Source organism: Prionailurus bengalensis, chromosome C2, assembly GCF_016509475.1.
Source record: "Prionailurus bengalensis isolate Pbe53 chromosome C2, Fcat_Pben_1.1_paternal_pri, whole genome shotgun sequence".
NCBI lineage: Eukaryota > Metazoa > Chordata > Mammalia > Carnivora > Felidae > Prionailurus > Prionailurus bengalensis.
In genome coordinates, this window is record NC_057350.1 from 73,633,646 (window position 1) to 73,659,259 (window position 25,614).

The 25,614-nt window shown below is 36.6% G+C and overlaps 1 protein-coding gene and 1 pseudogene across 1 annotated transcript; one reads left to right on the top strand and one right to left on the bottom strand.

The window, feature by feature from the left end:
• The first annotated feature begins 588 nt into the window (after positions 1-588).
• Positions 589-25,123, top strand: PPP1R2 (protein phosphatase 1 regulatory inhibitor subunit 2). Its single transcript, XM_043594540.1, has 6 exons — positions 589-1,052; positions 13,520-13,627; positions 16,001-16,078; positions 16,723-16,817; positions 21,442-21,609; positions 23,560-25,123. The coding sequence occupies exons 1-6, from the start codon at positions 931-933 to the stop codon at positions 23,604-23,606; spliced, it is 618 nt and encodes a 205-aa protein (XP_043450475.1). The 5' UTR covers positions 589-930; the 3' UTR covers positions 23,607-25,123.
• On the bottom strand, positions 11,926-13,081 carry LOC122492220 (annotated as a pseudogene).
• Positions 25,124-25,614: the final 491 nt, after the last annotated feature.

The following is a 25,614-nucleotide window of genomic DNA, read 5'->3' on the forward strand; positions in this document are numbered from 1 at the left end:
CCAGACCCAGAAACACCAGAGGTCAGAAGTCTCAAGTTCTATGACCGCACACTACAATTGACATTAGTGGTTGGGTCACTCTTCTCTGTCCTTTAGCTACGCCAATGGTAAAACTAGGTTAGACTATTTCAATGCTGGTATTCTATGATTTCATAGAAGTCAATATTCTGTGATTTCAAAGCAGGTCTCTAAGGAGCATTCTAATGCAAATATTCCATGAATTTATAATAGCTAAAACATTTTATGCGGTTAAATGGAAATAAAGAGGGGACACATATATCATTTCTCTGAAAATCAGATAGTATCTTTGGGGAATGATGTCACCTTGAGCGTCAGTTTTCCTATCTATAAAACAGAAATAACAATATGGACCCTATAAAGTGGTGGGAGTGAGAGAGCTGTAACTCGCTCTCCCTCTCTCTCTCTCTTCCTCCCGAGAGGCAAACCAGAAACCTCTGAACCTTCTCTAAAACAGCTCCTGGGCTCTCTGCGACCGAGCCCGGGTAGGATCCAGAGGACCAAAAGACCAGGAGGGGGCGGGGCGAGAACAAGAGGAGGTAGGCTTTGTTCTCGCCCCGCCCCCGCCCCTCCCTAGATATCGCGAGAGGGCGGGTCCGCTTGGCTTCGGCTTCGGCGTCGGCGTCGCTCCCGCGCTGGGGCAGTAGGCCGGCTTGTCTCCGCGGGCCGCGGTTAGGTGTCGGTGGCGAAGGGCGCGCGAAGGGCCGCCAGCCGCGCGGCGTCGGCCCTGGCGTCGGGGTCGTTGTGTCGTCACAACGACTCCGGTAGTCGTCTCCGCGACAGCAGGTGCGGCCGCTTTAGCCCCAGGCGGGCTCCGCGGCTGCCTGGCGAGTCTGTGCACGCGCCCAGCCCTTTCCTTCCTGGACCCAGCGCCAAGCAGCGACGCTGAGCCGACCGCCGGAGCGGCGGGCAATGGCGGCCTCGACGGCCTCGCATCGGCCCATCAAGGGGATCCTGAAGAACAAGAGTTCTACGACTTCCTCTGTGGTGGCCTCGGCCGAACAGCCCGGTCGGAGTGTCGACGAAGAGCTGAGGTGAGAGCCGGGAGCGACGGCCGCGGGTGGGCCTGGGAAGCTCCTCCCCGCTCGGGCGGCCTCGCCTTCCTCCCCGCCGCCGTTACCGGCCCCGACCCCGAGCCTGAGCGCTGACCGGCGACCGGGGCAGCTCTGTGGATGCGGCTCCGGCACCGCTCGGGTCTCCGTCCTCCGGCCAGGGTGCCGGCTAGAGTGATTTAAAGAAGACAGGAGCTATGACGTTTATCATTTTTGTTTTTTGTTTTTTTCTTTTTTAAAAGTATATGCGCAGATGCAGTATTTTGTAAAACAAACATCTGATCTTTGAACTTTGGGAAATTAGGAACATTAAAGAATCAAATAGAAGTTTCAGAGCTTCACCTGTTAAGCTTTTATAATTTCTTAACTTCGTATCTGAGGTATCTAAAATTTTTCAATGATAAAAGTCTTTTCTTGTTATGTGAACCCTTTAAAATCTGGTCTCAAGCCAATAGGAGACCTCTCCATAAAAGAGACCCTTTTCCCCATTTTTCTAATTGAGCTTCCACAGTCATTCCTTTTTAGGTGAAGATCATGCCTCACTCAGTCTGGTATGGTAGATCCTGGTTTGTCATTTTCTCTCCACTAAGGGGAACAAAAATTTTCCAAGTCTTTGGTCTATATTTAATGAAAATATACTTATTGCTAATTGTTTTTGTATCTGCAGCAAATTAGGAGTACTTTCTAGTCTTTGTTCCTCTTAGAAGGCATAACTAAACTCAGAACAGTTCAGAGAGTAGCAACTTAAAATGATCTGGTGATGTTTTAGTCTTTCATACTCACACATACACATGTAAAAAGATGTTGCCCAATAGCATTTTGTTATAGTAAATAATTGGAAACAACCCAAGGTCTGTTAGTAAGGACTGGTGAAATATTAATTATGGTACATTTATATAATGAAACAATACACCAGCCTTTTAAAAAGAATGAGATAGATGTATTTGCACAGAGGAAGATATCCAAGGTGCCATGCTCAATGAAAAAATAAGTAGTACAGTACAGTAGAGTGTAAAACATACCACTGGATTAGAAGTGCTAGGGGGCTTCGGTGTTGTTAAGATAACTAAAAGTATAAAGACTCCTCATTCTGGAGAGAAGTTACTGAAATCTGTAAAGTCATAAAGGTAAAATGAGGATGTTTGTAAAAATTTAAAATATTGCAACTAGAGCAAACCTGTTCAAATATCAATTTAGGTCTATAACGTGAACTGCTATCAAATTTCCCACCACATAGATTTATGGAAATTTGTGTTACCTTAAAGAAAACACTAAGTAGGATGACAGCATAGAATCATGGCCTTTGGATGCTTGACTTACATTTTCTAACAGGAAATTTTCAAACCTGTCTTTTGGGTAAGCTGCTTCAAGTGGGAATTGGTGGGGAATTGGTGGGGAGTTGGTTGTAGGTTACTAAATTAAGAAAACAAATCTCACGGGCACATAGCTATAGCAGGAAGACCAAGATAGTTTACAAAACAAACTGTAGAAAGCTCTTATGCAGTTTCAGAGTATTCAACCACAAGAGTATGGTTCTCACTGGCAAGCTTAATTTGAGTTTCTTTTTGTTTGGCTACCAAGTAACTTACTGTTTTTCTCTTTCTCTGCTTCCTTATCTTCTACTTATTCTCAACTTTGATCTGCCATAATTTCCTGTGGCCTACTCAGTGGGTTAGCCTCTCTCTGTTACTGGCTGGGGTTTACTTCCAGGTCTTCCTGCCTTGAAAACCACTATCCTAGACTGCTAGCAGGACAGATTCACTTAGAAGGGACCTTTTACAAGGTTCCAGGGTAGATGATTTTGACTGACTTGTCCAGTTGAGAGGGTTAGCACTGAAGTCTTCAGAGCTCTAATTCATTGAGGTTCATGTTTGGTTCCAAGTAGTAAAAGGGGATGGGCTTTTTCATGATCAGTGTTAATGATTACAGTCATGTAGCAAAGAAAATTCTATTGGTAATACACGCCACATTGTTTATGTCATAGCTTATGCAAACAGTATTATTATGAGAGCCTCTTTGAACAGAAATGATAAAAAACAAAAAACAGTTGAACACTCTTTGTAATGTTTTGATTTTAATTTAAATACAACCAGTATTCCCCCTTTCCTGTAAAGAGGACTGAAAATAAATAGCTATCTTAGTTACAATACACTGAAAATTCAGAAACTAGTAAGTGTAGTGTAATAGTTTACCTTTTATAAGGCAAAAGAATCTCAGATTACTGTGAAAATGACCAGGGATCTAAGTCAATTCTTGTTACTCTTAGTAGTTCTGTTCTGTATAATAACCATAGACACTGAATTAGTGAGTACTGAACCATTACTCCAAGGGGAAATACAGAGTTAGGTTCCTGCAAGGTTCCTTCTTGTGCCTAGAGCACTAGACAGCACTTTAGCACTACACTTGGGAGCCATTTAAAACAATACATTCAACAAAAAAGCAAAAAACGTGGTACTAAATGGACTGCAAAAGAGACACTTACAACATGAGTGCTAAAGCAAGAAGATAAAGTATCCCCTTGTTTAACAGCTGGAAAGATGTGCATGGAGCAACTCAAATTTTTCCCTGTTCTGTGTATGTCTGTGAGAGATGGAGAAAACGCCTCAGGTATTGATTTTTGAGTTACAAATTTTATCAAGTAGGCATATTTGCAAATTCAGAATCTGCAAGTAACCATACCTTTTATTGGTGCCTTTATCAAGTCGTAGTTTTCCTTTTTCTGCACATACCACTGCTTCACCCTGGTTTCATTAGTTATGAGGATATTATTTAACATTTTATTTAACACAGAGACATGTTACCAAGGGATTTTTTTTTTCCTAAGGCCAGAAGTTGAGTTGTCTTATTCCAGTGGTCTCTAAACGTTTTGTTGTGTATCTTTTTAGTAGGAAAAAAATATGCTTCAAATATGTTTGTTTATAATTTATCTCATATTACTATCATTAGATAATATTTCAAGGCTCATTGTACACTTAAAGTGAGATTCATATAATGCCATATTTCAAATAGTCCTGGAATATTTTTTATACAATTCTTGTCAAACTTTTTTGATGTCTCAGTGCTATTATTTTCTTACTCTTGTTATGGTACTGTTATCGTCAATGAATGGTTTCTTCAGTTACCACTTGTCAGATACCATTTTTTGAGGGTTAGTTCCACTGGACAGAATCTGTAAATCCACATAACCAGTTATAGGTAAATCTCAATTTTATCACATTGTTCAACTAATTAGAACACCACTGTCATCTCCTATGATTTTGGAATTCCCATTCTATCAGGATACCTTGAATATAGTGTACAACTTGTGAAGGTCTAACATAACAGATCTGGTGAGTAGCCATGTGCATTTCATCAGAAATAAGAAATCATGTATTCTAAGATGTACCATGATTTTATGTACCACCAAGAAAGAAAAAAATACTGTCAATTATAAGATGCCATCCATTTTAAGATACACTGTTTTCAGAGAGGTTGAAATGAGAAATGTGTGCATTTTGAATTGGTGAAAATAATGAAGTTAAATGTTACTAAAGACAGGGCGCCTGGGTGGCTCAGTTGGTTAAGCATTGGACTTGAGCTCAGGTTATGATCTCATGGTCCATGAGTTCCAGCCCTGCATTAGGCTCTGTGCTGACAGCTCAGAGCCTGGAGCCTGCTTAGGATTGTGTCTCCCTTGCTCTCTGCCCCTCTGCCACTCGCACCTGCACGCTCGCTCGCTCTCTCCCTCCCTCCCTCCCTCCCTCCCTCCCTCTCTCTCAAAAATAAATAAACATTAAGAAAAAACTTAGAAATGTTACTAAAGCCTATTTTATGAGAGGTGTTATAGGTTAGTGATTAATCTGGGGCTAGATTGCCTGGGTTTGGATTCTACTAGTTACTAGCTCTGTGACTTCCAGTGAGTTATTCATTATATCCATGCCTAGTTTAATTGTTAAATGAGTTAATAAATGTAAAGCTTTTAACTCAGTACCTCACCCTCAAATGTTAGTCTTCCAGTAGAAATAAATATAGAAGTCTAATTTTTCCCACATCTCAGTAGGTTGTTTTACACAGTATGCTTTGAAGTCACTATGTTCCATTCAAATTCTATGGTACTCTCAGGTGATACAGGCAAATTCTGCTTCAAAACATTGTGCTTGAATTAATTGCCTTTAATAAAATTTCATATAAGCATGCTTCAACTTCATCTTTTTCTGCCTGTAAAGGGATATGGACTATAGTCAAAGCCTCACTGAGCAGAGTTTTCCAAAAGTGACTTTTTTTTTTTTTAATTTTTTAACGTTTATTTATTTTTGAGACAGAGAGAGACAGAGCGTGAACAGGGGAGGGGCAGAGAGAGAGGGAGACACAGAATCTGAAACAGGCTCCAGGCTCTGAGCTGTCAGCACAGAGCCCGACGCGGAGCTTGAACTCACAGACCATGAGATCATGACCTGAGCCGAAGTCGGACGCTTAACCGACTGAGCCACCCAGGCGCTCCCAAAAGTGACTTCTTGATTACTGATTGCTTTTATTGTTAACTCTTACTTTAATTGTTCAGTAATTGTGTCAAGCTTCAAAGTATTGTACTTTGTCAACTTATGTAAGTTGAATCTTTATTTAAAGAAAGAACCACTTCTTGAAATGTGCAATTAAGAAGTGTAACACCTTGAAGCAAAATCTTGCTTCCCACTCTAAGCGTGGCTAAAACTTATCAAATGAGCAAGTCACAAGCAACAAGAAGTACGAATAGGTTTTGAGGTGGCATCATATGAGCTATCAAAGTGAAAGTGAGAAGGGGTGACTTTCTGGACCAGATTTAGGCTGCAGGAAAACCAATCTCCCAAGTGGGAGGAGGAAAATGAAACCAGCAGGTGCTTTCGTGCTCCTAGCAGATCTGCAGTGTAAGTGGTGGTGTCCCTCTTTTTTCTAGGTAGAGAGAATGAACCGCAGGTCATACAAACAGTTTGGAATTAACCTCAAATCCTGCTTTTTGGATTTTGTTACTCCAAACTAATGTTACTTCTGCCAAAACTTTAGAGATGCTTATTTCCATATTTAGTGTCCTCTGCTGAGAGTTTCTTCTACTTCACTACCTTCTCCCTAAGAATTCCGGTGTGCTTTGTAGCCTGTTGTTTTATGCCCTTATTTAGATTGATGATTTTTCAAGATATTGTTATCTTCTTTGGAGCTGATTAATTCTAAGAATTTCTTTTGTTCTTAGTATTACGTTGAGAAAGTGGAGTAAAGCTTTGAATATATAAAACTTTAGTTCTATTTATAGTGGAGAATAAATGGCAAACAAAAATTTTGGGCTATATATAATGTAGTGATACATAATGTGGTTTATTATCTTATATATATATATTTCTTGGGTTTATATATACACAACATGGTTTAAATCTTTAAATTTGAGTGCTTTATATAATTCATCATTGTAAATCTATATAGATGTGAAGAAGTTACTCATATGTAAAGAACTTAGTCAAACTCAGAAGGTTTCCAGTAGAAAGGCAAAGTATATAAACATAATTCATAAAAGGAAAGTAAGGGGTGCCTGTGTGACTCAGTTGGTTAAATGTCCAACTTTTGATTTCCACTCAGGTCGTGATCTCACGATTTGTGAGGTCCAGCCCAGTATCATGCTCTGTGTTGTGCTGACAGCACAGATCCTGCTTGGGATTCTCTCCCTCTCTCTCTCCCTCTGTCTCTGCCCCTTCCCACTTGCACTTGCACACTCTCCCAAATAAATAAACTTTTAAAAATAAAAGGAAAGTAAAATAACAAGCATTTCCCCATATTTATAAGGTAATGAACAAAGAAACCAGCTTTTTTAAATTATTTTTTTAATTTTTAGAGAGAGTGCACATGTGTGAGGGAGAGGGACAGAGAGAGAAAATCTTAAGCAGGCTCCACTGAGCATGGAGCCTGATGAGGGGCTCAATCCCACCACCCTGGGATCATGACCTGAGTCAAAATCAAGAGTTGGTCACTCAACTGACCGAGCCACCCTTTTAAATACTGATTTATACCTGCTCAGGTGGAGAAAACACATGCACAAATACCCAATCTTGGCAAAGTTTGGTGATGATTGGGGACATTACGTATTGTTCTCTCTATTAAAACTTTATGATGGGTACGCCTGGGTGGCTCAGTCGGTTAAGCGTCTGACTTTGGCTCAGGGCATGATCTTGCACTTCACGGGTTCAGGCCCTGCATGGGACCCCTGTGATGACAGCTCAGAGCCTGGAGCCTGCTTCAGATTCTGTCTCCGTCTCTCTCTGCTGCTCTTCCACTCGTGCTCTGTCTCTCTCTCTCAAAAATGAATAAACATTTAAAAAATAAATAAAAGGTAAAACTTTTACAACATGACACTCCATGTTGTCAATATCAAGAACTATAAAGCCCTTAATACATTTTAACTTAGATATACCTATCCTAGCAATTTATCCTAAAAATATCATTGAATAGAATGTGCCCAAATATGGTCATTTCTCCTTTATTCTAAATAGGAAAATCTTGGATTTAATATAAATATATAACATTAGGTGAACAGTTTATTATTGAGTCTTGTGCATTTGTTAAAAAAGACTAGGGGCACCTGGGTGGCTCAGTCGGTTAAGCGTCCGACTTCGGCTCATGTCATGATCTCACACTCCGTGAGTTCGAGCACCACGTTGGGCTCTGTGCTGACAGCTCAGAGCCTGGGGCCTGCTTCGGATTCTGTGTCTCCCTCTCTCTCTGATCCTCCCTTGTTCATGCTCTGTCTCTCTCTCTCAAAAATAAATAAACATTAAAAAAAAACCTAAAAAAAAGACTAGAGGGAAGCCTGGCTGAGTCGGTTGGTGGAGCATGCGACTCTTGATCTCCGGTTGTAAGGTTCAAGCCCCAAGTTGGGTGTAGAGATTACTTAAAAAATAAAACCTTAAAAAAAAAAAAAAGAAAATTAAAGACTAGAAAATGCAATTTTTCTATTTGCTATTTTCAACTTGGCTTATTATGCTAAAATATATATAGTAATAGCTTCCATATCAGTATATTTATTTTATATATTGTATTTATTGTTTTGTATGTGTATGTAGGCTGTGTATGTGTTTTTATATATATACTGATAGCTTATATATTTTTATATAATATATATTATTTCCTATAGTGAAAGAATATGCAGAAATCAAAATTGTTAATGGGTTCAGGTGCTGGTATTGTGATTATTAAATATTATCCTTAATTTTAAGGAAACATTTCTTTAAAAAAAAATTCTTTTTAATGTTTATTTTTGACAGAGAGAGCATGAGCGGAGGAGGGGCAGAGAGAGAGGGAGACACAGAATCTGAAGCAGGCTCCAGGCTCTGAGCTGTCAGCACAGAGCCCAATGCCAGGCTGGAACTCACAGACCATGAGATCCTGACCTTAGCCAAAGTCAGGCACTTAACTGACTGAGCCACGCGGTGCTCCAAGGAAACATTATTTCTGCTTGTATCCTACAGTTCTTTTTCTCGTATTATCTCACAAAATAGATGTATAGGGTGTTTGGTTTCCCACCCATTAGAAGAACCTCTTAAACTCCAAAGGTCTATCATTCCCCTGTCCTAAGAAGTAATGATGATAAATTGTCATTTTTAATTCAATATTGTTAACATCGTTTAGGAAATAACTTGTTTTCTTTGAAGTTAGGAAGTACCTAACAAGGTCATTAATATGTGTTTATATTTAAGTATTTTGTTGTAACATACACGTACGGAAAGGTGTGTTAAATGTAATTTTAAAGTTTAAGAAATTATAAAATTATAAATATGTTATAGAATTATTATATATTATAAAAACCCCTGTAACCACCATCCTGTTTAAGAAAAAAAAAATGTTTCTATTACTTTAGAAATGTCCCCTGCCCTTTCCGGCCACACTCTTTCCTCCCCCCACCCCCAACATAATCACTCTCCTGACTTTTATAGTAATCATATAAGCATACATCCTTACACACTTTAGTTTTGCCAGCTTTCAAACTTTATATATGGATGTGTTAGTTTTCTTTCACAGTATCTTTAATAGGAAGTCTTAATAGAATAGGACTGTCTATTAATACAGGTTTTATGAAACTTTTACCTGTGCTTTTGTTTCTGACTCACGCTTAACTCCAGCTGTCATTTCAGAGACATTTGTTTCTCAGGAGGGAACATTAGCTACGGTATCATAAGTCTCCCTTTTGTTTATTAATTGAATTGCTTTCTTCACAGACTTCAGTTCTCTTAAAGCTTGTGTATGTTTGTTTCTTTTGTGACTCTTCTAATCAGAGGTCCTTTATCATGTCTGTTACCTAAATCTTTAGAAATGTATCTCTTCACTGTGAGTTTCCTTATATAGACTATGACCATGAGCGGACCTAGTCATTTGCTTTCTAAATTCACAGAAACATATAGATAAGAAGTGTTTAGCAAAATGTCTGAAACAGTAGACTTAGTCAAATACAGAACAGGTTGTTTTTTTAGAAAAATTCATTCTGTGGCAGATCTTAAATATTTCAAAATCATTTAAATGTTGAGTCTTACAGGGCAAGATGGACGGTATCCAGTTCAAAAGCAACTTTAAACATCTTTTCAGAATGCCCTTTTCAGCCCATTCTCTTTAGTGCTAAGTGAGATATGATTTCAGGATTTTTAACCCAAAGCTTTAGATTTTAAAATCATAAGGGGCACCTGGGTGGCTCAGTTGGTTGAGCGACCGACTTTGGCTCACGTCATGATTTCACGGTTTGTGAGTTCGAGCCCTGTGCCGGGCTCTGTGCTGACAGCTCAGAGCCTGGAGCCTGCTTTGGATTCTGTCTCCCTCTCTCTCTGCCCCTCCCCCACTCATGCTCTGTCTCTCTGTCTCAGAAATAAACATTAAAAAAATTTTTTTTAAATCATAAAAACTCCTTATGTTTTCATGGTACTTGTATAATTTTGTTTTCACAGACAGTATTTCAGTTGATTATCTCAACAACCCTGTATTGTAAGGAAGACTTACTAAAACTCCATTTTATTATAATTTCCATGTAGAATAAATATAGCCCAAAGCAGGGTGTTTGTTGGACTTGCCTATAGTCCTAGAACTAGTGAAGAGTAACTAACTGAGACTTGAACCTTAAATATCTGTCTCCCAGTTAAACTGTGTTTTGTTTTTTCTGCCCCAAGACCAGTTATGTATTACTCGATAGATAGCAACTAGACCTCTAAAGAAATCAGTATTATAAAGCAGGGTCTATTTTTCCAGTTTAGTTCAATCAAGTTTTTGTTTTTGTTTTGTTTTTAAATACTAGTGAGATTTAAATTTGATTAGTTGAAAGTTCAGGTGCATTCCATCCTGAATTTTAAAAAGAAAAAAAGTAACTCTTCAAAGAAGAAATCTTGTTTCTGTTCTTCCAGTGATGGACCCATATGTCTTAATTTTTAACTTTGTAAACAGGCTTTTAAGATTTTACCTGTTTCATGGCAAAGAGACATTAGGTAATTTCTGACTGCTTTTGGGGGAAAAGTGAGAATTGTAGTCTTAGTCACTTGTGGAGTATGTCTGGGCTAACCTTTGCCTCTTGATAAAACAAAGGGTAAGGAACTTGTAGTCAAAAGTACTTAGTCTGTCGTGGAATATTCAGCCTTAAAAAGGAAGGAAATTTTGATACATGCCACAACATAGATAAACCTTGAAGACATTAAGTGAAATAAGCCAGTCACAAAAGAACAAATACTTTATGAGTCTGCTTACATGAGGTAACTAGAGTAGTTAAATTCATAGAGACAGAAAATGGAATTGTGGGAGCCTGGGGCTGGGAGAGGGGAGAATGGGGAGTTAGGGTTCAATGGGTAGAGTTTCAGTTTGGGAAGATGAAAAAGTTCTGGAGATTGGGTGGTGGTGGTGGTTTCACAGCATTGTGAATGTACTTAATGCCACAGAACGACTGTACATTTAAAAATGGTTTAAAATGGTGAATTTTATGTTATGCATATTTTACAATAATAGGAAGAAGAAAAAAGTGTTTAGTCTGAGATAGGGATGCAGGGGTGCTTTGGAGGAGAAAGCAAGAGAACATAAAAGGCTCACCTGCCATGAGTAGGCACATAAAATTTTGAGGTAACTCAAGGCATGAAGGGAATACGGTGTTAAAGTTTAAATAATGTAATTTTTCAAGAGTATTTCAATCTGGATGTTGGTGGATTTAGGAAAATTAAAAATACCTCACCAATATCTCACTACAAAAACCTCACCAGTGTGGACAAATGCAGAAAAGATTTGAATCTGTGTAAAATCTACATTGATTTTTTACAGTTTTATTTTCAAGTATATAACCAACGCACAAACTGTGTATGAAAAAAAATATTTTTGGGTGGCAGAGAGGTCCTTGATGTCTCTTTTAATGAGATCAGAAGAATTTATAATTAAGTCATCTAATTATTTAGCACGTTAAAAGATGTGTAAATATTTTGTTGAATGAATGTTAACTAATGTTTATAAAACACTTGTTCGTATTTCTCTTAAGTAAATTTATCTCAGGTGCTCTGAATATACCATTTCTTAGCAAACTCTTATTTTTCTAGATTAAAGAAAAACTGAACTGTAATTTTATTTGCAACCTAAATCTTTATTAATGGTATTTAAATTTAATGAGGTATTCTCTACAGTTTTATGTTCTAATTCTTTTTATTGTTTTGAAAATCTTTGAAAAAATTAGGCCAAGGAAAGTTTTGGTGTTTTTTGTTTTTATTTATTTGTGTGTGTCCAGGCTTTATTTAAGAAAGTTATGAGTGATGTGGGGATTAAAAACAAGAGCATCCTTGAACTTTACCTTCCCTCCAACCAGTTTCCCCCAAACTCCCTGCCCCCACACCCTTTGTGTTCCCAAATCCTTTCTTAGTGAAGAACTTAATCCTAAAGTCCTGGTTTGAACAAACCCCAGGTTTTGTTTCTCTAGCTCTCCCCCTTCCTCTGGCCCCCATTCCTGGGAGGGGCTGGCACCTCACTTTGCATGGGAGAGACCTGAGTGGTGACAGATGGAAGGAAAGGTTTCACTCTTAAGGAGAGGGACTGAAGAGTACAGTGTAGTGAAGTGAGGGCCCCCACTGCCTGGGGTACCAAAATGGAGCCCTGGTGCCAGAGGAAAGGATACTGGTGCCCTTGAGAAAGGGGATGCAGAGCCTCAGAATCCTCTTGTTGCGAACAGTCACTGCTTGTTTGCCCTTCTGCCAACGATTGCAGAACCACACTCATACTACATCCTTCTCAAGCCTGAGCTGCTGGGCAGTGTGGCTGATCTGTTGCAGGGTAGGTTTTGGAGCATGTCCTCCAGGTTGCCTCTCATTCAGTTCTTGACACTTGTTTGCTTTCTCTTTTGGGCTTGCCCAAGGGTCTCTGCTTTGCATAGCTCCTGTGGATTTTTGTTGTTGTCACCTTCCTCCACCCACTTCTGCAGGGGCCACAGCTTACACATGTTCTTGAAAGTGAGCTTCAGAGCCTCAAAACAGCACATGGTCATTTGGCTGAGCACCTTCCCAAAGAGAACCTCCAGGGTGAGCCCCACATTGGCCTGAGCATATCCCAGGGTGATCCGCTTCTGCTTCAGGAGCTTGGCAAATTGTTCCAGGTCTGCAGAGCTTTGATGTCCTGGGACTCCTTAGGGTTTTGCTCAAGCTTCACAGCCCCAGGTGGGGCACCGCAGAGATTGGGGGAGGCCCCCTCAGAGTTGCTCTCCACCCTGGCTCCCCACTCACCCTCCAGCTGAGAGGTCTCCAGGCTGCCAGGACCTCCAACCTGAGGTCCACAGTATGCCATCTCCCCTCAGAATTCGTACAGCATGCGGGCATGGGGGAATCCCCCACATCTCAGGGCCTGGCCCAAACCCCCTGTCCCATTCCTGACCCACTGGGAGGGCCTTGGAAGCTCAGCCAGGTCTGAGGGTCAACCCAGCTGGGCTCTGGCCTTCCCTGCCCATCATCTCCATTGCCTATCGCCTTCACTGCCTGGAGGGACAAGAAGGCCAAAGCGGAAACCAGGTGTCCCACCATGAGGAACAGAGGCACCCCAAGCTCAGGGCCTGGAAACATCTTGTTGTTTTTTATTGAATGGTTACTAGTAGATGAAAAATCCTCAACTAATATCATTCAGTGTGTAAATTTCAGGTTTTTTGCTGTTGTTAATTCCATAGGTCAGGTAAGACTAAGCATGTCATAATGTAATAGTGTCTTGAATGCCTGGTGAAGATTCTAAATAGTGTTTTTAATATGTGGGCACTAAATATTCTATAAAATATTTACTGACATTTATTGTAATTACTTAGGCTTTTACCCTAAGTCACTTTCTATTCCAAGAAAGTATTTGTAAAAATAGAAGCTAGCAGTCAAATAGAAGTTGAAATGTGGGATTTGGATGTTTGTGAACTTTAGATGTGCACATTTTTTATCTTCTACTTCACTAAGGAAATTTGTTTTTCTTTTTAATTTTAGTAAAAAATCCCAGAAGTGGGATGAAATGAACATCCTGGCGACATATCATCCAGCAGACAAAGACTATGGTTTAATGAAAATAGATGAACCTAGCACTCCTTACCATAGGTAATGTTTCCCAGACATTCCTTTTTTACTTCCATTTTGCATTCGATTTGAGCTTCTGGATAACAGCTGATTTAAGTTTCTGTATGATTTTATACTTGCTACTGGAGCACTAATCAGTAACTTAACTGAATATTTTTGTATAATAGTATAAGTGATATGTAACTTTAAAATTTGGGGGATCCATTTGTACATCATAATTGTAGTAATAAACGTTTGTTGTAACTCAGTGGTCCCTAGTAAAAACACTAAAAACAAGAATAAACATGAAGATTGTGACAAAGGTAGAAAGAGATAATGAAATAGGTACAGGTACTGAAACTCAATACTAATAAAGCTTGAGGGAAGAAATAGACATATTATTTATGAAAAGTTAATGCCCTTGTTTTTCTAATTACAAGTATATAATATAAAACATGTCTTAAAGCTTTTATTGTACCAGAAACAAAAATCAGGGCTTTCTTCCTTTTCAATAATTGTAATAGATAGATATCCTTTATTATCTGTGTTGGTTAGAAATAACTATCTGAAAAGAATTAAAATTGTATGTGACTGAAAAAAACAGTCATAGGCATTATTTTTAGACTGTTTATATTTAAAATATAATAAATCTGAATGGTATTTTATTAGGTACTGCTCCCCCCCCGCCCCCCACCCTTACCTTACCTATATCCTTCCTCTGGGAGTTGTCAAAGTTATTTGGTCCTGGGGCGCCTGGGTGGTGCAGTCGGTTAAGCGTCCGACTTCAGCCAGGTCACGATCTCGCAGTCCGTGAGTTCGAGCCCCGCGTCAGGCTCTGGGCTGATGGCTCAGAGCCTGGAGCCTGTTTCCGATTCTGTGTCTCCCTCTCTCTCTGCCCCTCCCCCGTTCATGCTCTGTCTCTCTCTGTCCCAAAAATAAATAAACGTTGAAAAAAAAAGAAAAAAAAGAAAGTTATTTGGTCCTTAAGTAATTGAGGCTACACACACACGTGTGCTTTGCTTTTATCGACTTAGTGCTCTTTTTAAAAAAAAAAAAATTTTTTTTAATGTTTATTATTTTTGAGAGACAGAGACAGAGTGCAAGCAGGAGAGGGGCAGAGAGAGAGAGGGAGACAAAGAATCCCAGGCAGGCTCCCATGCTCTGTGCTGTCAGCCCAGAGCCCAACATGGGGCTTGAACTCACACTGCAAGATCATGACCTGAGCTGAAGTCGGCTGCTTAACCAGCTGAGCCACCAGGCGCCCCGACTTAGTGCTCAGTTTTACCAATTTCTTTAATGGCCCTTTTTAAAAAGAATTTTATTTAATAGAAGAAGATGCTTTTAATAGATCTAATCATGTTATACTAAAGAATTTCACGCTGTTGGAGTGCCTGGGTGGCTCAGTTGGTTAAGTGTCCAACTCTTGATTTCAGGTCATGATCTCACGGCTCATGAATTCGAGCCCCGTTTTGGGCTCAGTGCTGCTCGTGTGTAGCCTGCTTGGGATTCTCTCTCTCTACCCCTCCCCTGTTCTCTCTCTCTCTCTCTCTCTCTCTCTCAAATAACTAAACTTAAAAAATTTCACATTGTACAAAAGTTATGCTTCTATATATATGTACGTATGTGTATATATACACACACAAACACATATGATTCGTCTGTAAATTTTATAGCATAACCTAGAGTTGTCTGTAGAAGTTTTGCAAATTGATAGATTATGTTATCCTCCTCCGTTTAATTATATCCAATAATATAAATGAGTTTATTTCAACTTCCCATGGAAAAAAGAGCATTATCTAAACTATAGCACTTATTTAACTTGTCTCCTCGACCAGAAAAGGTATAAATCAGCATTTTTTAAAAATATAGGTGACTTCTGCTTTTTTTCAGCAACTTGAGAATTAAAGATGCCCATGTTTGTAATTAAGTGGGGAGAAAATGTTTTATTAGAGTTAGATTGGGAAAGCTAAATATAAAACTTTCTGAATTAGGTCTTTTAGGATCTAATTACGGTATTTTACCTAACCTTATGTCTATATAGATCATTTGTTTCTGTCTTCAGGTTGATGTACAAATACATATTCTGAAACCAGACAGTGGTTTTTTTTATTGTTTTCCTACATATTTGTTTCCTCCCGCTGGATGGAATAATTGGAGTATTTTTATTTTTTACAAATGATTCGAGTTGTTAATATTTATTTTCATGGCTACAGTAGATCATTTTGAGGATTTTCTTGATTAGTGCTGAATTTTTAAATATCTGCATGAAATAGAAACAAAATTAAGGCTTGAAGATGACAACAGAGCTATAAATATGTTGATACAACTAAATCAATAGAATTACCGTTCTCTACCTTGCTTTTCTGCTTGAAAAATTATAGTTCAGGTATTAATTATAATGTGCTGTCATTCTAGTATGGTAGGTGATGATGAAGATGCATTGAGTGATTCAGAAACCACTGAAGCCTTGACCCCAGATATCTTAGCTAAGAAGTAAGTACTGAAGACTACTATGAAGCATTTTTACTTGTGTTTAATTGTGCAAAGTTAAATGCATTCCACTTGTACAAGTGTGAAAAAGCATGTGCTAAATTTATCTGGATTTTTCATAGCAACTGGTTTCTAGATTAAAATCAAAGTATGCAGGTAGCAGAAAGATTAGAGTACTAGAGGCTGGTACTCAGTTTCCTTTTGTCAATACCCTGTGCTTTTTTTTTTTTTTTTTAATATCCTGTGTTTTAAAGATCTAAGTAAGATGGAGTATCTGGTTGGCTCAGTCAAAAGCATGGGACTCTTGATCTTGGGGTCATGATTTCGAGCCCCATATTGGGTCTGCATCTAGAGATTTCTTAAAAATAAATAAACTTTAAAAAGGATTGAAGTAAGAAAGGCAAAAATAAGTGGGTTCATAAAGAAAAAGCTCTATTCCTTTGCTGTTCATTGATTTCTGTCACCCTCCACTGTTCTTGTTGCTTACTGGTTTCTGTACTCATTCCCACTTTATTTTATTTTCCTCATCAGGTTATAGCTAGCATATTAATGATCTTTAAATGTTTTTATGAGACTGAGAAGTTGAATGAGACACTCAGTAAAAGAATATAAAAGTGTTGATGTCTTTGTAAATGATTGTTGTGTAGATTAGCTGCTGCTGAAGGCTCAGAGCCAAAGTATCGGGTTCATGAACAAGAAAGCAGTGAAGATGAGGATAGTGACCTCTCACCTGAAGAACAAGGTAGTTGATTTCTTTTACTGCTTTTAGCAGTGTGCTAATAATTTTTGCTAAAATGAATTCATTATTTAATAATAAATTTATTTAATAATCCATTATTTGAAGGTTGTCAAGTGGTTTTCCTTTTGAGGAAGTGGATGGTGGAGGGATTAGGGAGCAACATTTTTATAATTCAGATTCTGCTTGTGTGGGTTTATTGGATAACAACTCTCCTCCCCCCCCCCCCCCCCATTGCAAGAATTTGGGAAAATATTACCATCTTTTTGTAAGTGTTATTTTCTTTGTACCTTTTTTTTACTATTTGGTATAGAGTAGATGCTCAGTAAGTATTTAGTAAATTAATGCTTTAGAGTCTTTGAATATTTGGGTGATCTTAAAATGTATAGCAGTGAGAGCTAATTTCCCAATTGCTTGTGCTTTTTCTTTTTTTAAGACAGCAGTGAAACTTACCAAATGAACCAAGATGATTAGATGTAGAGTGAAGATCTTTATTAGGTCCCATTGAACAAAAAGAACAGTAATATCATAGACAAGGAGATAAAGAGCTCTCTCAACAGGGTTGGAAGAGGCTCTTGTAGCCCACATAGTAGATAGACAGTTAAGGTAGTGCTGCCTACTCACGGTTTCTGTTTTTACAAATAACACTGGTTATCTGTGGAGGTAAGAAGACAAGATATTTCACTTTGTTACTTTTTAAACTTTTTGACCATGTGTATGTATAGTTTTATCAAGAATTAAGATTGTTTATATAGTTTGTTTTTAACTATTTTTAAAAGGAAAAGCCAAGCCTACCTATATAGGGAAAACGATGCAAGTAAAACACACATACCCTCACAAAAAGAAAAAAGAGAGTAGTAGTGTACTTGAAGCCACAGATGTTAACCTGTACTGTAAAAGAGTTCTGAAATTGTACAGCTAAGATTTTGAATATTTTGCTACTTAATCCTCAAGCTCTTTGTCATGTGTAACTCCTAAGATATAATTTGTTATTCCTGTCTGTCATCTTCAGAATATAGCATATTCAACAAACTATGAGGGTCTGAGCCTAATTGTTATACAAAGGAGCCATATACAGATAGCCTAATCTCAAATTGTATTATAGGTCTTCTACCCTCAGTGACTTCCTAATTACTTTACAAAAATATACTCCAAAAGACCCTTGAAAACAGTTTCAAATAGAAGTGGTTTCTAGACCTAGATTCCTCATTATTCTCTTGAAAACATGATCTGTTGAGAAAAGGAATTTATTATTAATCTATACTGTCAGTTTTCATTAAGGGGTTTTCCCTCAAATTGTAGTTTCATGGATTAGCCAGCAGGGGGAGCAATTTGATTACAATTTCAAAAGTTCAGTTCCTACTGGTAGAGTTACTGACTCATGTAGGTGTTTATTGCTTTTAAACAAATTACGTATTTGAAAATCTTTGTTTATTGGTAGAAATTCTTAGAAAAAATTATCTTGTAACTGATAGTATAACAAGATACAGGCTATGGAGTCAGACAAATCTAAATTTGTACTCCAGGTATCTCTTGTCTAATTTGTAATTTCTCTGAAGTTCAGTTTCTTCGTTTCAAATTGGGATCTATAAAAATATTTAGAGGTAATGCGAGCATTAAATAAGATAAAGGATTTAAAGCACTTAACACTGATTCATATTGTAAGTGTTCAGTGAATAATAACTTTTAATAATTTAATTGGTATGTTCTGCATTATATTATTTTATAGAATAGTTTTTAAAAAGTGTACAAAAGAGACTCACTTGTGAAGTTCACATGGAGAGTTGATTATTGTTAGAGCCAGGGCTGCAATCTTAATGTCCTTGTACTCTTTGCAATGTGTTTCTCTACCATACAAGGATTGTAGATAAAATGGGCATAAATATTCAAAGAAGATTGAGACCAGTAGTATTAGCATTTTTCTATGAAATGAATAGATTGCATATTTTAAATTTATGTCATACATTTTAAATATTGTAAAATTAGGATATATCTGTAACAAGCAAAACCAAATTCAACATCTCTTAAAATTTAAATAATTTTCTTAGACTATCAATAGTGTTCACAAGAAACACGGTAACATCAACTCCTTGGAAGAAGAAACTACAAATTAAAACAGCATCTTAGTACCTTTCTTTCCTTTCAGATCAACAAAGACTAGAATGAATGACAATTTTTCTTTGGCTGTGAATGTGGAGAAATAAGTTACTGATACACTGTTGGTGGGCATGAAAAATGGTTTGGCTTTTCTGGAGGGCAGTATAGCAATATATGAGCCCCAAGCTTTAGAAGAAAATGACACCCTTTGATCTAGCAATTCAATTTTCCAGAGTCTGTTCCAATGTTTTGTAAACATTTTTTACAAAGTCCTACTCAGTATACCTGTATGCATAAATTACAAAAAGAAAAATTTCACAAAACAGTACTCACCTTTACTATATGTAGTGCAATCCAGTTTATTCTGTTTTCATTTTCTAAATAATGCTGGTTGTGACTCACTAAAGAGTCCTGATGCATGATTTGCAAAAAACACTAGTTCATATTGAGAAAATAATAGAACCAAAACACAAAAATGTATGTGTATTACACTATAAAAACTGAAAATACAAAGGTGGGGAATCAGAAGTCTTTCACCCAAGAATAGAGGATTAAATGGTAACTCAGTACTTTACAACCATTTAAAACATATAAATCTGCTATGTACGTGGCAGAATTTTACTATATCTTCATATACCTTATTGTCTAAACTCGGGATCATTTTAGAATGAAAGAAAGGGTCATACTATATTTCATCAGATGGTGCACATAAACTAAACTTGCCTGGACAAACAGGGACGTATGGTAATCCTAACTATAGAGTAAGTGAAAAAACAGCATATATAAAAATATATGAGTTATTTTTAGAAAAAACATTTTTAGAAAATGCTCTAAAGTTAATGGTAGTTTGAGTGAGGAAATTGTTGTTGTTTTTTTTAAGTTTCTGCCATAAATGTATGTTGCTTTGTAATGATAAATATTACCTTTTTAGTAAATATATCTGGTATTGGAGGCAATTAGAACCATTTTTAAGAATTTATTATTGAGGTATAATTGATGTTACATTAGTTTCAGACACACAGCATACTGATTCAACAACTCTGTACACTACTCAGTGCTCATCGTGATAAATATAGTCACAGTCTGTCACTGTAGACAATGATATTATGGTATTACTGACTGTATTCCTTATGCTGTGTTTTACATCTCCATGACTTATTTTGTCACTGGAAGTTTGTAAAACCAGTTTTTGTATGTTTTTTTATCATTGGTTTTTACATCATCTGAATACTTGAAAGGCATCACTAAAAATTTAGTCATGAGGATTTGGTCTTTTTATTGGCCTCTTTTTTAAATTTTGCTTCCTTCTACCATATCATATTCTCAAACAATAAATCAAATCACAAAAGTAATTTTTAAATAGAGAAGAAGAAAGATGCCTGGCAAGATCTTGGTAGTTTGAAACAAATGTTTATGGAATACTGAGATGGCTGTTAGTCTCAGAACTTGCCTTCTTCCAACCCAAATAGAAGCTGAAAAGTGATTGATCAATACTAACAAGAACTATAAATGCCTACTTTTGAAACATAAATAAGTGTAAGGCATCTGTAAGTGCAAATGATGGTGAAAACTTAGAGGGAATTAGAGGAGATGGAGAAAGTACTTTGAGTAGTCTTATTCTGAGCTTTCTCTATGCTTTTTGGGCATTGAAATGGTTTAATGAATACTGTAATAAAACTATTGCAAATGAATTTTAATGCTCTTGTTTGACAGAATAAACAGTTGGCAATTTTATGTCACCCCCCCCCTTTTTTTTATTTACTGGTCTAAGAAGTTTTAAAATCTCAGAACTATTTCTTCGTAAACAGTTAATGTTTAAATGCTATTTACAAAATATCAGTTATATTTATTTGCCGCTAACTTTGTATATCTGTGCTGAAGACCATAAATGAAAGAATAGTCTAGGGTCACTTCACTGTGCCTTATAATAGCCTTTTCTTAAAATTACTCTGGGAATGAGGTTATGTGTTTAGCTAGCGGTGTCTTAAGTCACGGCAGTTTCTTAGTGGATAATAGGAATTTTAAAAGGAATTTGTAATTATAAAAATGGAAGACTAAAATTACCCCATAGTTCTTTGACCCAGAATTATAACTACTGTTATTTGTTGAGTTATATTTTCTGTGTGTATGCATACAAATGCATGCAGGCTTTGTACCTGACATACGTATGGTATTATATACCTTGCTTTTTTTCTCATTCTACTCTTGAGATTTTTCTTGCATCTTTTAAGTTTTCTTCACAAATGTAACTATTAAGGGCTTTTATTCCTATTCTACCTTTAAGATGTACTTGAACCATCTAAAAGAGATCGGGCCAGGTAGTAAATAGTTTAAGTTTTGTGGGCTATATAGTTGCTATTGTACCTACTCAACCCTGCCATTCTGCCATTGAGTTCAAAAGCAGCCTTAAGCATTACAAAGACAAACTAGCATGATTGTGTTCCAATAATAGTTTATTGACCAGACAGATGCAGGCTGTAGTTTCCTAGTCCTTGAGCTAAAGACTTCCAAGCCTACTTTTTGTATCTTGTAGAAAAAAAGCGACAATTTGAAATGAAGAGAAAGCTTCACTACAATGAAGGACTGAATATTAAATTAGCTAGACAATTAATTTCAAAAGACCTGCATGATGATGAGGAAGATGAAGAAATGTCAGAGACAGCAGCTGAAGAATGCATGAACGTGGAACAATCAAATCAAGGTTAGAGGTTTCTGAAATCATCACTGATACTCTCATGATTCTTTGTGCCTAAATAATATACTTTGTTTTGCTTTACACATAAGTTTGAAGAACCTCAGAAAAATTTTTTGAAATTCACTTATGCCAAACTTTCTAAAATTTCAAGCCCTATGGCTAATTTCAAAATAAAGTTTTTGTGCCCAGGGTTGATTTAAGACCACGCATTAAGTATATGGCTGGGGTTTTTTTGTTTGTTTACTTAGTTTAAGCAGTGATGTTTATCTTTACATTAAGCTGTGTTTTCTTTTTGATGTTTCAGATTGTATTTTATCTGTCATACCAATCTAAGGTTTAAACTTTTTAAAAGAAACCTGTTTTTAATATGGAAGACTTATTTAACATCCTTTCAAGTACAAAGTATGTCGGATCTTTCCAGTGTTGATTCTTTTGACTGTTGGATTGATAAAATATCTGGCTGATTTTTCTGTTTGTTTTTAAGTCTCAGACAGTTAGCCCTTGCAGCCTACCAGCTCTTGATCCATCATAGTGAATAGATTTTATTTATTTTTAATAAACTGTTATTCTGGTATTTAATGTAGGTGAATCTTCTATACCGCTAATGCAGATTTTGTGCCCATTTACCTTCTCTTTGTACTTGAAAACTGATGCTTTGTACTTGAAAACTGGAGATGTAAGTTACTTTATTTGTTGTGCCTCATAGTTAAATCTCCGGAAAGTAAATAATTATTAGTGTTTTGGTGAGCATATATGAAATATGAGTGTGGTGTAGGACCTGATGATTGTGTCTCATTTCATGTCCTAATTGTAATGTTTTTGTTATTCTATATTATGCTTTAGCCTTTCATTTTGTTTCATATAGCGTTTCATTTCCATTTTATTCACCATAGTTTTTTTTTTTTTTAGTTTATATGTAACTGAACAAACTACATTTTAAGTAATTACTGTTACATGTCTCTCTCTTCCTCTTTTAAAATTTATTATCCATTTTTAATAGGAACATACCCTAATCAGTCTTTGTTTCCCATTTACCTATATATCTCAGTGATGTATTTTTTTATGTATTCAAAGTGAACATTTTTTTGGTTATAACTTTTCATCAATTTCTGCTCAGACTTTCAATATCAATTCTTAGTGACAATGGCAAAGCACTAGGAATACCCCTCATTTGCTGGAAATTTGCACCAGTACCACTGTGCAGATATTAACAGGATTTTTTTTTTAAGTCATGGCTTTTGACAAATAACTCTGGCCTTTTGTCTGTCATTGCTTTTAAGACTTAGATTTCACACCTTTAGTAATGTAAACATATTTTTTTTTCATTTAAATACAATAGATGATTAAAATTTGTGTTAGCTCAGTGCCTGATTTTTCTTCAGTAGGGATGAAGTACTCCTTACACAGGAATTTATCTTACTTAGCATTATAAAGTCCACAAGGATAGAAAAGACTGTAATAAGGCATAGGGAAGTAAATTCCTTATTTGTCCTCTACTCTTTTTGAGACTTAAAAAAAAAAAAATCTTAATTGGTTTTTAAAATCTCCAGGTCCTGGGGAGCCTGGGTGGTTCAGTCAGTTGAGCGTCTGACTTCGGCTTAGGTCATGATCGCATAGTCTGTAAGTTTGAGCCCTGCATCAGGCTCTGTGCTGACAGCTCAGAGCCTGGAGCCTGCTTCCTCTTCTGTGTCTCCCTCTCTCTCTGCCCCTCCCCCACTCATGCTCTGTCTCTTTCTCTGTCAAAAATAAATGAACATTAAAAATTTTTTTTAGAATATTTAGGAAATATACACATGATTTTATGTCAGACTGATTAGGCTACATCAAATATAACTTGTTTTTTAGGTTTTTGTATTTGTTTATCATCCATAACAGTGGAAGGGAACTTTAGCTCAGGTAGTTAAGGTTGGCAGTACACAACAAATTATATTGACTTTTTTTCTTTTTTCTTTGCAGGATCTACTACAAGTGACCAACTGCAAAACAAATCACAGAGTTCATAGAAAAGACTTGTTCAACACTGTAATTGTCAGATATAAACCCTGTTACTATAATACACTGCTTCTTGTTGTCAACAATTCATGACTTAAGTACCAAAATGCATACCAATTATTATATATTGCCAAGAATTAAATAGAGACTAATTAGACTGAAATGCCTACTTGATACATATATTCTTGTGCCTAGTACTTCACCACAAATACAGCATAATGTCATCAGTCCAAAACTGAGGTTTTATAAGAACACTGGTTAATTTGTATAAGATATTATATAGCTTTTTATGCTTTAGAAGTTAAATAATATCTCTTGGGGGGGTTCTAATTTATTCATTTCTAGATGTGATAGCTCTTATAAAAAGTATTTTTTTGGTTTTTTTTTTGGTTTTTTTTTTTTTTAACTCAAATCCAGTTGGAGCAACCAACCAATTATATAGGCTGATAAAATACTGAGTCTAAGAAGTATTTTAACATGTGTCTTCAACTTGATTTGTCTGTTTAATTGAAAAGGATTATAAGAGTAATTGTTGCATTTTCTGGCCTACTATCTTTAAAATTACCCTTGAGTTTCTTTATGTTTACAAGGACAGGATTGAATTTTTTCTCATCAAAACTAGCTTTTTTCACAAATAAATTATCAGGTTAAACTTGCACTAACATCTGCTCTGTTTTTTGTACACTTGATGGGCAGACTTTCAGATCAGTTTTTTAAATAAATGTAATTCTGATATGGTCTCAACATTCCCTTTATATGCCTATTTTGACCTCCTGCTTTTGTTTCTTACTCCTTTCCACATATACATACACAGTCCTTTACCTTAATAAAAGGTCATAAAGACTGGCATGACATTAGGAACTCCTCCTCCTCTCACATATTCTATCATTTGCTGCTACAATGAAATTTTATTTTGAGTATCAATGCCTATTAGCTCTAATACATGGAGAAAATTGAATAGCACTGTACTATAGACAGGAAATACAGTTGAACTGCGGAATTTCTACACCTCTATGATTTACAGCTTGCTAATTAAATTGCTATAATTAGTTTATTGTTTGACTTGATTAGACCTTAGAAAATGACTAACAGGTTTTTTGCATGATGAGAGAATTGTGTGTAACCAGTGATATGATGATAATTGCTGAATGTACAGACAGAAGTAATCCTGAACAGTTTTTAATTTAAAATTTTTAAATAGTCCCTGCTTTAAAGGGAGTATGATAATGTATACTATGACAAATGTACTTTATTCTTCTAACACAGTAAGATCTGGATTTTTTTCCTGAGCTGAAGTGCAGTTCCTGTGTATCTTAGTTTAGTGGTAGTTTCATTTCTAGTCAATTATTTGTATCTTAATTTTTTGTCAGTACCAAAAGAATTCATTATATGAACAGACTTTTAAAATAGTTTCTGTATATTGTATATATGAAATGGCTTTTATTGAACAGCTTATCTTCCACTTGCAAGTTTATGGAAATACCAATATGTCAGAATAAATAAAAAGTGGGAGAATTCTTTGCTGTTAGAAGAATGTGCTTATTTTGAATGGCGTTTTTTTAAATGGGATCCAATCAGAGGCTTTTTTTTTTTTAATTTTAGAGAGAGAGAGAGCATAAGCAGGGGAAAGGGGCAGAGGGATAGAGACAGAGAAAGAGAATCTTAAGCAGGCTCCATGCTCAGCGTGGAGCCCGACGTGAGGCTCGATCTCATGGCTGCGAGATCATGACCTGAGCCAAAGTTAAGACTTGGATCCTTAACTGACTGAGCCACCCAGGCGCCCCCAATCAGAGTGCCTCTAAGCTGTGTAGTATTCTAACAAACTTATTAGCTCATAATACCACTGATTTATAAACAAGATAGTTTTTATCTTTGCTTTCTGAATTTAGAAAGTTGAGGTATTCTTACCAGTTTATATCCGCTTTGGGGGATTTAAGCTTATATACATATGTGTGTACATATGTTCATGTACAAAGACTTCTTGGTTTTCTCATTTTGAGTTCTTAGAAAGTATCCACA

What these genes read in the sequence shown, in the direction of transcription:
- PPP1R2 (XM_043594540.1), top strand. Translation starts at nt 931, where the DNA reads ATGGCGGCCTCGACGGCCTCGCATCGGCCCATCAAGGGGATCCTGAAG. An exon ending in CCTAGCACTCCTTACCATAG is followed by an intron (nt 13,628 to 16,000) that starts GTAATGTTTCCC and finishes CTGTCATTCTAG; the next exon opens with TATGGTAGGTGATGATGAAG. An exon ending in CCTCTCACCTGAAGAACAAG is followed by an intron (nt 16,818 to 21,441) that starts GTAGTTGATTTC and finishes TGTATCTTGTAG; the next exon opens with AAAAAAAGCGACAATTTGAA.